The sequence below is a fragment of the Capsicum annuum genome, chromosome 1, assembly GCF_002878395.1.
Source record: "Capsicum annuum cultivar UCD-10X-F1 chromosome 1, UCD10Xv1.1, whole genome shotgun sequence".
In the NCBI taxonomy this organism is placed as follows: domain Eukaryota; kingdom Viridiplantae; phylum Streptophyta; class Magnoliopsida; order Solanales; family Solanaceae; genus Capsicum; species Capsicum annuum.
This window is the reverse complement of record NC_061111.1, coordinates 147,243,298-147,257,505: the sequence shown is the minus strand read 5'-3', so window position 1 is coordinate 147,257,505 and position 14,208 is coordinate 147,243,298. Positions and strand designations below refer to the sequence as shown.

At 33.2% G+C, this 14,208-nt stretch overlaps 1 protein-coding gene across 5 annotated transcripts; it reads right to left on the bottom strand.

The window, feature by feature from the left end:
* Positions 1 to 3,044: 3,044 nt before the first annotated feature.
* LOC107839464 (putative zinc transporter At3g08650) lies at positions 3,045 to 11,409 on the bottom strand. 5 transcript variants are annotated; one of them, XM_047397656.1, is made up of 6 exons: positions 11,058 to 11,409; positions 9,130 to 9,879; positions 6,791 to 7,075; positions 5,173 to 5,301; positions 4,441 to 4,538; positions 3,045 to 4,228 (listed from the first exon to the last, which is right to left on the bottom strand). In XM_047397656.1, the coding sequence occupies exons 2-6, from the start codon at positions 9,598 to 9,600 to the stop codon at positions 3,415 to 3,417; spliced, it is 1,797 nt and encodes a 598-aa protein (XP_047253612.1). In that variant the 5' UTR covers positions 9,601 to 9,879; positions 11,058 to 11,409; the 3' UTR covers positions 3,045 to 3,414. The 5 variants fall into 5 exon arrangements, with proteins under 5 accessions (XP_047253612.1, XP_047253608.1, XP_047253599.1 ...); XM_047397652.1 differs by having other exon boundaries at positions 11,156 to 11,364; XM_047397643.1 differs by having other exon boundaries at positions 9,130 to 9,884; positions 11,058 to 11,357.
* Between the last annotated feature and the right edge of the window lie 2,799 nt (positions 11,410 to 14,208).

Genomic DNA, 14,208 nt, shown 5'->3' with positions numbered 1-14,208 from the left:
GAATATGAAAACGAGAATATATTTGACCCTAAAGTATAATAAAAAAATATATATTTAGCCATTTTTTTAAATTTGACTTTTTTCCCATTTTTAAATTTCCAACATTAAAAATAAGAAAATCAAAGAAAGAAGCTGCCTGACAAGAATAGAGAGTCAATCAGTCTTTTAAAGTAGGCGTTTGGCCATAAAAACTAAAAATTTTTGAAGTTGGAGTTGGAGTTGGAGTTGTGTTTGGCCATGTGTTTTTGAAAGAATTTTTTTGACTTTTGAAAAGTCTTTTTTTAATGTAATTTTATGCTCCCACCTTTTAAAAATTATCAAAATTGCCCAAATAACTAATTTACCTGCTGACATACAACCAAGTGTGATTCTTATAAATTCAACAAAGCATTTTCAAATAGATATTGCCAAACACAACTCCAACTTCAAAAAATACAAAAAACATAAATAAAATTTTAAAAATAAAAAATGAATCAAAAGTGAAAAATGATTCAAAAAAACAATTTGAGATACAATTTCATGTTGAATATGAAATTTTCATTATTAAACACTAATTTTCAAGTACATTAAAAAATTATTTCATATAAAAATGAATAATTTTTAAGTTTAAGTCATCGATAGTCCCTTAAACTTATCCTTGAATTTCACTTAAACCCTTCAACTCAGATTTGTACTTATCAGGTCTCTAACTCACCCAAAATTTGATCCACACATGCAGTTTTTACCTGCATAGCATGTTGCATGTTTTTTACTCCATAGGGGCGCGTGAGAGATGACTTTTTTACTAAATCACCAATAAAAAGGTGCCAAGTGGCACCAAGGCCCCCCAAAATTTATTTGCAAAACAATTTTTTTTAAAAAAAACTCAACCATATGCCCCCACACCCATAGTTTTTCCTTTTTTAACTTTTTGGGTTTCATGTGTTTATCAAGATTCCATAGTTACAGGATAATGCAAGATAAAGTTTAAAAGCTCTTGCTTTTTTTTTTTCTTTCCTTTTATCTGCAAAATGTGCGAATAAAGAGAAATTGCAAAAGGAATTCTTAATTCCCTATTTGGTTGTATTTTACTTATAGAATTTTTTGTATTTTACTATTACGAATTCTCGGGCAACAAACTGATTGGAAAATTGTTTAATAACTTTTCAGTCATGACGGAACTGAGCTCCCTTGACCTGTCCAAGAATACATTTTCAGAGTCCATTCCATCAGACTTAGGCGGGTGTTGGAATCTAAAGTTCTTGAACAATACTAATTACTGTACAAATCTCCTCATCATCGACCTTCGCCGAAATAACATGAAGAACAGTGCAACCAACAAATTCGACTAAGAAGAACATGAATAACAGTGCAGCCAACAAATTCAACCAAGAAAAACATGAAGAATAGTGCAATCAAGAAGTTCAATTTTTCACTTGACTCTCCAAATGCATAATGAATTTCAGATTTATTTTACAAAGTTTGGATTTGGAGAATCTACTATTTCCACCATTTGACTCTTAATTTCTCTCTTTACAGTGGAATTTTATCGATTTTCGAGTTTCATTTTGCTCTTATTTATAAATTTATAGTTTGGAGAATCATCAATTTGAACAAGTTGATTCCTAATTTCACTCATTTGCATTTGAATTTCATCGACTTTCGATCAAAAATAAAAATTTAATTGAATTAACAAAAAATCGGCGAACTTCATTTTTGCCGGCTAGATTGAAGGATCTAAAATTTGCTTCAAAATTGTTAAAAAATTCACCACACACAAAAAAAGAAAAGGATCAAAAGAAATCTTAAAAGATGATTTTTTGCTTTATGAAGAAATGACTGGATTGATTATTATTAAAAGATGACTAGTTTTTTATGAAAAAGTGGCACCGAAAATGGCACCAGAAATGGTAAAAAATATCAGAATAAAGGGAATAAAGGGGAAGAAGTTAGGTGGATTAAAATATATATTTCTTTTTTTTTTTCTTTTTATAATTTATTTTTTAATTATTTTTGCATTCAATGCCAAATGTCATCGTTTAATTCGTCATTTTTCTACATTATCGTGAGTGCGTTGCACTCGTTTTATGTTTTTAGCTGGTTGTTAAAAAAATGCTCAAATGGTTCAAATTTTGGATGGGTTAGGAGTCTGCTAGGTACAATTCTGAGTTGAGGGGTTTAAGTGAAATTTTGGGACAACTTAAAGAGATTATCGATGATTTAAGCCTAATTTTTATGACCAACAAGGTCATCATAATGGCCTCTTGTAAGGGCATTATACATTCATTATTTTTTGGCCATTCCTTAGGGACTGGTGAGTACCAATCTAACAACATTTTCCTGATTGCTCTCTATAATTGATATTCATTTCACCCGTGAATTGCAAATGAAGACACTTTGCACTTTTTCTAAGTGAAAACAAAGAACAAATTGATAGACCCGTGAATTGCAAATGAAGACACTTTGCACTTTTTCTAAGTGAAAACAAAGAACAAATTGATAGATCTTGATTATTTTTTGAAAAGTAAAAAGGTAAGATATTGAAACTCTGAGGCCACATGAATTTAAACTAATACACTAATATTGTTAAGAAAATTATCAAGATTGATAGTTGAAATTTGCTGACAACATAAATAAATATTAACCTAAAAAATTGACTCTATATGTAATAATAATTAGAATTGAAATTGTAATTTTGTTGTTTTCACTTTTCAGAAAACAAATTTGAAATTGTTATTAAAATTTCTATGGCCAAACACCACAAATCTTATAAAGTGAAAAAAAAAAAATCGAAAAAAAAGTGAATAATTTCCTTGGCCAAACGGCCTAAAAAAACACAAAATATATCCTGCGCCCTTTTGACAACCCTTTTGGTGTTGATGACTTTGTTACCGGGCCGGGCTCTGAATGATTGGTATTTATGTTATTTATACATTATAAAATCACTTTCAAAATGAGCAGATTTTAGAAGTTTTAAGCCAAACGAGCTAAAAGTGCATCCTCCATATGCTTCAAAAGCTTGGAATAATCTCACTGAACAAAAGTGCCTAAACACTAACAGAAAATTAAAAGAACTATACTGCAGTTTAAAAGTGCAAAAAAATCATTCTATAAACTTACATTTTTATAATAATACATAATATGCAGATGATGCCTTTCAATCTTCGAGACTATACTTCTGGATATTGTTCAAAATTAATGTTAAAGGGCTCACCAATCTGTACTGGTTAGAAATGAACATTTCATTTCCAACTAAACAAAGTCTTAAACTAATGTACAATAGACAATTCCATATTTTCCCTGAGCTTCCTATGCTTGTTTTGCTGCAAAAATCACAGCTCAACAGTTTTCACTAAGTTTGACGCCAACAAGGCGTGCGCGAACTGAGTTAACACGAGATATTGATCCAAAAAACTATCATTTATTCAACTTTCATCACCTAACAGCTTCTGGTGCAGAGTTGCAGTAAGGTGTATGCAAGCAAACCAACTTTGTAAATGCTAGACAAATACTCGCAAACAAAACGCCTATTATCAGTCCTGTTATGCTCGTCTGCTTTTGGAGGCTCATTGCCCTCTTGAAAGTGCTCCCGAAACAAGGAAGTAATCCTCCACATGCAAACATCATAATGTGGTCCAAACCACTGTAGTCAATACCTGCAAGTATTGCTCCGATTGCAGATGAAGGACCCATGAAGCCAATAAGTGCAGCAGCTAAAAGGGACGCATGCCAGCTGTCAGTTGCTCCATAAATGCAGCTAGCAACAGCAGCACCACGTGGGAGCCCGTGAAGTGAGACAGGAAGAACCATGTGCCGACCAAGTCCATAAGCTTTCGGTGCAGCAACACCCAAAGCGAGCCCCTCTGATAGTGCATGGACGGCAACTGCAGCACAGCACAATATTGACTGAAGGGTGAGAGCACTCACTGGCAATCCTGTTACAGAAGACAAAGTATCTGCTGAAGTCCTCTTGCGACTTCCAATTTTAATGACACTAGCTGTTGAAAATTGGGAAAGTGAAAATCCTGTTGCAAGGAGAGAGAAGAGGGGGATAAACTCCATCTTTGATGATAAGACTAGCTGCAATGGGCGCCATACACCAAGGACGAAGGCCGTGCCGCAGGCTACACCGGTTAGGAGAGCATGCTGAAGACGGAAAGCAAGAGCAAATGCAACAAGAGATATGCCGCCAAGCAGTGGACCAAATCCGAAAAGTAGCGAAACAAGGAAGGCAGAAGCATCCTCCGAACTGCCAATGCAACATAATTTGGTTAGACAACAGGACACAAAATGAAATCTAGCATGGAAAAATTGAATCCATCTTACGGTGGAAAACTCTTATAATACTTAGATTAACAGTATGGCTTCTCTACATCTCTTTACCAATCTGTTTCTACATATTCTCCAGTTATTGCAAGGGAGGGGAAGCAGAGATATAGGACACGTGAAAGATGAACTCACTTGTAGTTGTGGCCAAAACTCTGGAACACAGCACTAAGAGCTTCCATAAATGCAACTGAAAGAGTAGCAGCTGATGCAACATGAGATGGTGACGCTTCCTGCACACAGAGAACCATAAATTGAAAGGAAAATGTAATCAATTTTTTCAGCAATGGTTGTGCAGGACCATTGGAGATAGTATTAGAATACAAAATACAAGATATAGCTTTAGGCCATGAAATTAATGAAATCACCATCACAAGAAGCTGTAAATGAAAAACTAACAAGTAGAGTATTTCCTTTTCAACTAACATCCAAAATATTAGCTAAATAAAAGTGTCATTAACATTTCAATCTACTGATCCCGATCAGTTGATAAAATTCAATGAACCAATTACATCCAAAGTTCCATAGAACAGTACAGTAAGTGCTTCTCCACATATTAGAGGTCAATATACGCCCATTTCTTGCCAACTAAAATCATCATGGATCATTACAACAACAACAACATACCCAGTGTATTCCCACATAGTGGGGTCTGGGGAGGGTAGAGTGTACGCAGACCATACCACTACCTCAGGTGAAGTAAAATCATCATGGATCATTAGTAAATTTTTTTAAAAAAAATTCTATATCCTCATTTTCTCCCTCTTTTTCCTTTGTTTTCTCTTTTTTCCCCTTTGCGGAGTAGAGGGCACTACACACGTCAGTTATGACAGGTTTTCCAAAATTAAGAGGGTTTAAACAAATTACCTTGAATCCATCCGGAAGGACCTCAGCAACAACTATCCAAATCATACACCCAGCAGCAAAGCCAGTAGCAAATGGCAGAAATTTGTGAAATGCATCGGCACAGATAAATGATGGTACTGCAACAATTGGCTGCATTAACAAGGAATTCATGGCTTAGATATCAATATATCATGAACTGACAAAGGATGGAAAATAATTGAATTATAACTAAAACCGGAAACTAAAAATCCATATCATACACCTCCCTTGTTCATGAATATGCAATAATTTATGATAGTACATACATGGACAATATAAAATATTGTTACTATGATAGGCACAAGGACCTCTTATAGAAGACAAAGACTGCATCAGTGTTGTTGAAAGTAAGCGCTAATAACTTATGTTGGTACATGCATGAACAATACAAATTATCGTTACAATTATAGGCACAAGGACCTCTTATAGAAGACAGAGACTGCATCAGTGTTGCTGAAAGCAAGCGCTTCATTGCTTACTTAGACATCAATATCATGAGTACTGATGAAGGATGAAAAAATAATTGAATTATAACTAAAACTGGAAACTAAAACTCATATATCATGCCTCACTTGTTCGTGAATATGCAATAATTTATATTAGTACACATATGAACAGTATAAACTATCGTTACAATGGTTGGCACAAGCACCTCTTATAGAAGACAGACTGTTGTTGAAACGGAGGCTTCATCGTTTTAAGCGAGGAAGCAAAGCAAGGAAGCGATGGAAACATATGCTTCTCTTTTAAATTTAAAAAAAAGCAGGACCTCTTTTTAGAAGAAAAAGAAATTACAGACCAGTATCCTTTTATTTCTCACTGCTTAGTGCTTGGTGCAACTTTCTTCTCCGAATTATGAATAGAGTTCATTTTTTGCTGCTCATCTTCTTCCTCTTCAAGCTCCAGGTATGGATTCTCCATCGTTTTTCTTCTTCGTAGTTGCTGGTGAGGGGCTGGCAATTTTTTGTGCATTCTTTCTTCCCTGGGTTGCTGGACTGCTCTGTTTTTTCCTCTGCTGGAGGGGCTGGCTTCTCTTATTTTTCTTTTCAGCAGACAGCAGTCAGCAGACTTATGTTTTCACTTATTTGTTATTTTTAGGTTATTAATTTAATTGTATTAGCGTCTTGAGCCGGGGGTCTATCGGAAACAGCCTCTCTACCTCCCTAGAGGTAGTGGTATGGACTGCGTACATTCTACCCTCCCCAGACCCCACTATGTGGGAATATACTGGGTTTGTTGTTGTTGTTGTTGTAATTTAATTGTATTAGCCATTCTAATTTTTTATAACATTCCAGTACGCAGTTACTAACTAATTTCTGAATTTTTTGGTCTTTTTTTTTAAAAAAAAATTGCACTTCTCATCAATGAAGCAAGTGTTGCGCTTAAAGCAAGAATCGGGACCTTGCTGCTTTTTTTGCTTCGCTTTTCCAAAAGCACTGGACTACAGATCACAAATGACAAAATCTGGTTTGACTTGTATAGCAATTAACAATCAAGTAATACGTATAGGAATCAATGATAATAAATGTAGCTACATGCCAACGTTTACTTGTCTAATTAGAAATCCCAATTTGAAAAAAGATGGTATATATTCAATCACCTGGGGTAAGGAAGTTAATATACTCCATAACATGGCCTTCTGCGGAGAAACTCCTCTTGATGCAAGAACCATGCTCACAGCTAAACCCTCAGGTATGTTGTGCACGGCAATAGCCAAAGTTACCAAGATACCCTGAGAAAGACCTTTGGAGCCAGCAAAAGATACTCCAACACCAGCACCCTCCCCAAATGAGTGAAGTGTCATAATTCCAACAACAAGGATGACTTTTGCTGCATCAGCTCCCTTAATGTCCAGCATACTTACTTCACCATATTGTTCGAGAAACTGAATATGAACACGGACAAACAACATGAAGAATTGCAAAGTGGGAATGAAGAAACTTGTCAAACTATGCAAGAGTAATAAGAGTTATGCATAAGAGATAAGTTTTAACAGAATTATGTTTACTTCAGATACAGAAGAGACTACGAATCCTAAACTCAGCCAGAAAATCAAGCTCACATAACTAGCATTCGCTAGTAATGTGACAAGGCGTTCAGACTTTCCTTTCATTAAATAGAATTTAGAAACAATAATACAACACACTATATCTGATATCCACTCAACAGAATAACCGGGACTGAAAAGCAGTAGCTTCTCTACTTCACTCCATAAGAGCCATTACCAGCACCTCCAATTTCCCTATAAGGAAGTCAACATTTAGTTGTAAATTTAATCTGCACCCAAACTCCAACCCCACTAAAGAGATAAAATATAGGAATAGCGTACTTTGATGAAGGGAATATGAGCTAAAACATTATATATTCTACTAAATCTTAATAATTGCAGCTAAAGCATAGTGATTCTTTTCTTTTTTTCTTTTTTCTTTTGAACTTTTTTAACAGGTAGTGGCCAGGCTAGTTCATGCACACCTCCACTAATCCACGAACAGCCTGCAACATCATACATGAACAGGTCATTTTGTCCATATGGCTCATACAAAGTGTGTTGTGTTCCTGGAATTCAAGCCAGAAATGCCAATAGTGTTACTCCAAAACTTCAACCACTCAGTCATCACCTTTAGGACACAGTGATTCTCTTCATTGATAAACTTAAGGCTAAAGATTAAACTTACACCGAGTCATTAAAAGCAAGGAAATTTATAGAAAGCTAGAGTACAATCCTTCAAAATCATTGTCGCACCCGTGGCAAACTGACACGATTAGGGTGTGGATGTGGGTGCGTTGTGGGATCTGCACTGGTTTTAGTCAACCTAACTTGGGTGTTTTGACTACAACTAGAGGCAAGAAATATAGGTTGATCAGGTATCTGGTCTGATTTTGGTTTATGTCATATATATATTAATATAAAGAAGAAAATTTTACTATTTTATATGAGATAAATTACGAATGAAATATTCAGTGTTTACAAGGAATTTGATATATACCGTAATATACATTTATTGCTTGTATCTTAGCCGCCCCATGACTATACTACATATAAGGCAATGAATGAGAATAAAAACTTAAAGAAAGGAGAAGTATTGCGAGTTTACATTTCAGTTTAATAGAGCTGCACATTTACAAATTTCTTATATCAACAGATATAGGTTCGATCTGAAATCTCTAAATTCCAATATTCCTATGCTTACAATGTCGGTGAGTAGAGATAGCAACTGCCAAGAAAACTTATATACATGTATTGAAACTTCCATGACAAAACTAAACCTACAACATGAAATCATGGACAACAGTGGCCTCGAGAGTGGAAGAGTAAAGTTGGACAACATTACAAATTTCTTATATCAAATGTGTTAGAAGGAGAATATACTGGGTATGTTGTTGTTGTTGTAGATGTGTCGGGAAAGTTCCCAATCAAAGGAATGACGGAGACCAGTGAAAAACAATATAATATTTGTGAAGGTGTTTCTTAGAATGAAAAAGGACTGAAATCAAAACAAAGGTAGACATTCATGGATTTCCTTCAAGTACGAAAACTGTTTCAAGACACTAACTTGCAAGAAACTTGAAGCTAGGATATCCAGAAGAAGTGTGAAAGTAGGATCCCACAACTTCCTACTGATCAAACAAAATAATTTAGAGAAATGCATTTCCGTTTCGATCATACGTACTCTAAAGTTGAAAATAGTGGGAAAGCTAACAAATGTTACGGCCCCATAGAATTTGAAATAACAGGTCAAAGATACTGAAAGACCAGCAGCCCATGTCATGTATTAAGCTTTACTTACTCATGGACCGTTTTTCATTTTATCTAGATTAGTAGTCACAAAAAACACATGTCAATGAAACCATTTAATGTTATTCAATAGCAGATATGATATAAAACTAATTGAAGGACGGAGATTGGACAACACGACAGCGGGAAACTAGGGCTTTCACCTTCTTACAAAGCAATATGAAGATTCCACCAGCCAAAATACCAAACACAACCCATCCACCACTTCCATGATCCTGTCCTTCCTGTATAAGGTCAAAGCTCGCTGCTAACATCACTCCAGCCGCCATTCCATTGCATACTCCCGACCATTCAGGATCCAGCTCCACAAAGAAAAATGGTACTGCACCCAAACCACTAGCCGCAGCCATTGCCAAAGTGAACAATGCAACTGTTGAAACAGACACTCTGGTGTTATCACCTGTCCATTCACCTTTTCCATCCATACTGACAGAATCAATAGCAAATTCTTTACCAGAACCATCAATTATATTGGTTCGGGCATTCCTTAGAGGAGCATTTACAACCCTTTGTACACTCACTTCTTCAGATGCAGCTTTGACATAAAAAGTCAAAGCTGATACAAACAGAAAGAACAAAAGAACTTGCCCAAATCTCAACCTCATATTCTTCATGAATAGATCAGCAAATTGTTAAAGCCCTGAAATTCCTCAAAACCAGTATAATCATCAAGAGTGTCATAGGAAATTCATCATCCCAGAGGCTGCAGATTTCGCCAGACTAACTCCCTTTGGAACAAACAACTTTGTAGTGAACTTCTCCAACTTTCTAGATGGGTAGATTTCTTAGATATAAAGTATCTAAAAGAATTGGATTCAAAATCAATGGCATACTAAACACCTATCAATTTGAAAGTATTCCTGATACTGTTGTCAGGGGAGTATCTGGTCCGTCTGCACTAGAATGAACCACAACATAATTAGATCTCAATCAATTCAAAAGTACTGTAAACAAATGCAAAGAGAAAAATAGAGCAAGCATAAGAAGACCTACAGCAAACAGAACAAAATAGCAACTTGTTGCACCTAACTTTCCACAATCCAAGCATTGTCTTTATTCAACCTAATAGTTCATCTTGAATCACGTAGACATATGCAGCAAATAATTTACACACAATAAGCTTGTTTAAAGAGTTCGCCAGTTAACATTAAAATGGAGAATGGCCTGAGATGCCGGAGAATGAGGTACAAGGGCCAGACAACAAGTAACACGAAAGAAGAGTCTAACAACTCAAAAATGAAATCATAACTCCCGAGATACACTAAAGTGGGAGAAACGGTCCTTCCCAGTAGTCAAAAGTTGTAGTACAAGTGAGACTAACACAATTAGATGAATATCCCAAACAGCCGTTACTGGCTTACAACACTAGTACACCCTGAATATGATCAAACAGATTAAACTTATCCTTCTCTTGGAGCTAACAAAATTTGAGCTTTCTTGGCAACATATCTGATATCTCATCTTACTACCAACCAAAGAAGCTAACTCTCTCTTTTTTGATAACAGTGGTGTGTGGGGTCAGCTTTCTCGCACCTTGACTAAACCCACGGGAGACCTGCCACCTCCCACCTCCCACCAGCAACAAGTATCAAATATCAATTATTTGCTAACTGTGTCCACCAAGGCTAGGACAGAAGAAGCTAACTCTTTTTGTCCGTCTATCATTAGAATCGGTATTAAATACGAAACATTTCCATCAAAATTACGTATACTAACACATTGCAGGCCTCAAAACCCCAGATACAAGTTCAACCATACTTATACAACTACAACATTGAAAATTCATATGAAAATAAATTTTAAACTAATTGCCAATTTAACAACCAAAACAAAAAAAATAGGCGAAATAAAAAAATGCATCAACAAGATTTCATAAACAAACCACCATTCCCACCTAACACAAACCCAACATGCCAAAACACACAAAACAAATTAGAAAACCACATAGATTACCTCAAAATAACATATCCAATAATGGGTATTCATTAAAAACCAAAAAAGGAACAATCTTGACCAAAACAAAAACATTAATCTTGAAAAACCCCAGAACAAGAAATGCCAAGATTTTTACCAATTTCAGCAATCTGACGAATCAGGAACAAACAGAATTCAATTGCAATGAAACAAAGTAGAGAATTTAGGGTTTGTGACAAGAATTATTGGACTCACTTCAAAAAAAAAGGTAAACGTACACAAAGGGGAGAAAAAAAAAAAACGATCTTTTCTCCCTGGTAAGCAATCTTTTGGTGTAATTTTTTTTTTTTTTTGGTTCTAATAAATGGATGATCTTGTCAGTTGACTAATACTATGGAATATGTGTATTTTGTTTTTCTTTGGGTATTTGACAAAAATACAAATATACAATGTCCCGTCCATGGTTTTCATTTCCCTTTACTACTTTTTCTTCTTGAAATACTCCCTCCGTTTCAAAATACGTGAATTATTGAGGTATTTATTGATGTTTTAAGATAAATAAATTATTGAATTTTTTTCAAATTTAATCTTATAATTTGACAATCAATTAACTTTTGAAAAGGTATTACAAGGTCAACTTTTTCTTTTTTTAGAGTAAAAATAAAAAAATTGTGTTAAATTTATGTTTTAAATATTTTTTCCTTAATATATGTATCAAAATCCAATAATTCATTTATTAGGAAATCGAGTGAGTATATTCTATATCCCCACCCCACGCCACCACACCCCAAAAAAAAAAATGGAAGACAACTATCAGTTCAATAGGAAAGCAAAAATTGTTTTCCATTCAATTTAACATACTTTATTTGTTATTATAAATTTAAAAAATATCAAAATTTATATTTTTTTAAAAAAGAAAAAGTAAAAGTACGTTAATTTATATTGAAATATAAGATATCATTTTTATCGCGTTTTTATTAAAATTGTATTATGAGGTTTCATTCACTTTGAAAAGCAAAAAAAAAAAAATAACTATGAAAGAGGTGTTATCTTTCCTTATAAGGTACTCCATGTAATTTACCTTCAAATTAAATTTTGGTTCAATTATCTCTTACAGTTTATTTCCTAGCAGATTTATTGTATTCATAGTCATTAAATACTTATGACTAACAAGTGATAAAAAGTCACTTAACTAATGAACTCAAATTTCTCTACTTTAACGACTTAGAAACATTTGATTGGTCTATGTACGTCATTGGCCTAATTAAAATGGAAAAGTCACATACATCTATCTATTGTATTTTCTCCAATATAAGAAGTCCTCCTTCGACATTCCTTGCTTGTCACCTGCCTGCTTCGTCATTTTACTATATTATTTTTAATTAATTAATAAAAAAGATCATCAAAAATATTTCTAAATTATTTAATTTTTGGGCTCAAAAATATCTCTTCATTAAATTTTTTGCTCAAAATTAATTATTCCTCTATTAAATTTTTGGCTCAAAATTAATTATCCCTCTATTAAATTTTTGACTTAAAATTATCCCTTTCTCTAACAGTTGGACACCAAGCATGCCACATGAACAAAAAAAGTCATTTAAACAATTCACGTTAGCATTTAAGTGGAAAATTCCTTTCTAATCCATCAACCGACTTAATAATCATCGTCCCAATTTTAAAACTAGACCCGACCCAAAATATTCTTCATTTCTTCTAAAAAATCATCAACCCAAAAACTCCCTTTTGCTTCTTCGTTGATCCACTAACTGGAACATTTTTAAATACGCTTCAATAGAAACACATTGTGTAAAATGAACGAATACTTCAACGGTGACGAGTTGAAGGAGAAATAATTTCAAAGTGATGATTGAAACTCCTTTTATTTTTAAATAGGAAAAAAGAATTGTGCTTTTCTTTTCCTTTTTGATTTCAGCTTTTAAATTGTAAATTTTGTTAAGAAAATTAATATTATGTTTTGTTGGATGAATTTGTTTGAAAATCATCAGCTTTTAACAATATGAATCACATATTGTAAAATTCAACCTTTATGTGGAGTTTGAACGCAGTTGCCTGCATTCCGACTTTAGTTTTTCTACATGTGCTTCATTTCTAAAAGGGAGCTTGGGTTAGGCCGGATTTTATTGTTAGTAAGTGGATTAAATGAGGAATTTTTCATTTGGATGCGGATGTGGATTGTTCAAGTGGTGTTTTTTGTCCACGTGGTATGCTTGATGTCCAATCGTTAGAGAGGCGTAATTTTGAGCCTAAATTTAATAGAGAGATAATTTTGAGCCAAAAACTTAACGAAGGAATATTTTTTAGCTAAAAAATTAACAAAGGGTATTTTTGCTCTATTTCGAATAGTTTAAGGGTATTTTTGACTCTTTTTCGATTAATTAATAATATTTAATAAAAATTTTCCTATATAAGAAGTGGAAGTGAAGCTGCTGAAGTAGACTCCACTCCGTCGACATCCCTGCTTGCTCCGTGATTTTACTATATTATTTTTAATTAATTAATAGTATTTAATAAAAAAATAAAATAGACATTTATGACACGTCTGCTTCAGCTGCTTCAATCGTAATTTTACTATATTAATCCAAATTAATTATTATAAGTTATCTAAATATTAAAAAATTAATAATGTTTCATAAAAAATAAAATAAACATAAAATGATAAATTAACCCTTGATGTTTTGAATTAATTTGACATCTTATACGAGGTTTAATTAATTTTTTTCATGATATTTTTATAACAATTTTGCTATATCACTTCTAATGAGTTATTATAAGTCATTTAAGACATGCCTACTTTGTTACTTCAATCGTGTTATTTGATTGACTCTCAAAATCATATCAGTGTTACTTAAATTGAAATACAAGAAAATTATTATAAATCACAATAATTAAAAACTTAATATAATTGACTATCAATGTCACAAAAATTTGAACAAGAAGAGCACTATAAATTAGCTAACAGTTTAAAATAGTAAATTACAATGTCAAAAAAGTATTCTAAATTACAATAGTTAACAATTTAAAATATCTAAAAATTAATTAATCTGTTATATATTTCAAAAAATGTATTATTTAAAAATCATATAAAAAGTATTATAAAAAAAACAATTAAAAATTTAAAATATCTAAAAAATAATTAATTTTTTCATATATTTCAAAAAAATACGTAAAAAATATATTAATCACAATATTAACAACTTTAAAAAGTATAAAAATATACAATATTTGATTGACTTTCGAAATTTTATGGGTGTCATATTAATAACGTAAAATATTTTTATGCAAATTTC

Coding starts and splice junctions, on each gene's coding strand:
- LOC107839464 (XM_047397656.1), bottom strand. CDS start 9,600: ATGAAGAATATGAGGTTGAGATTTGGGCAAGTTCTTTTGTTCTTTCTG. Junction 7,076..9,129: donor TCATATTGCTTTGTAAGAAG/GTGAAAGCCCTA, acceptor GTTCATATTCAG/TTTCTCGAACAATATGGTGA. Junction 4,539..5,172: donor TCCTTCCGGATGGATTCAAG/GTAATTTGTTTA, acceptor CTCTGTGTGCAG/GAAGCGTCACCATCTCATGT.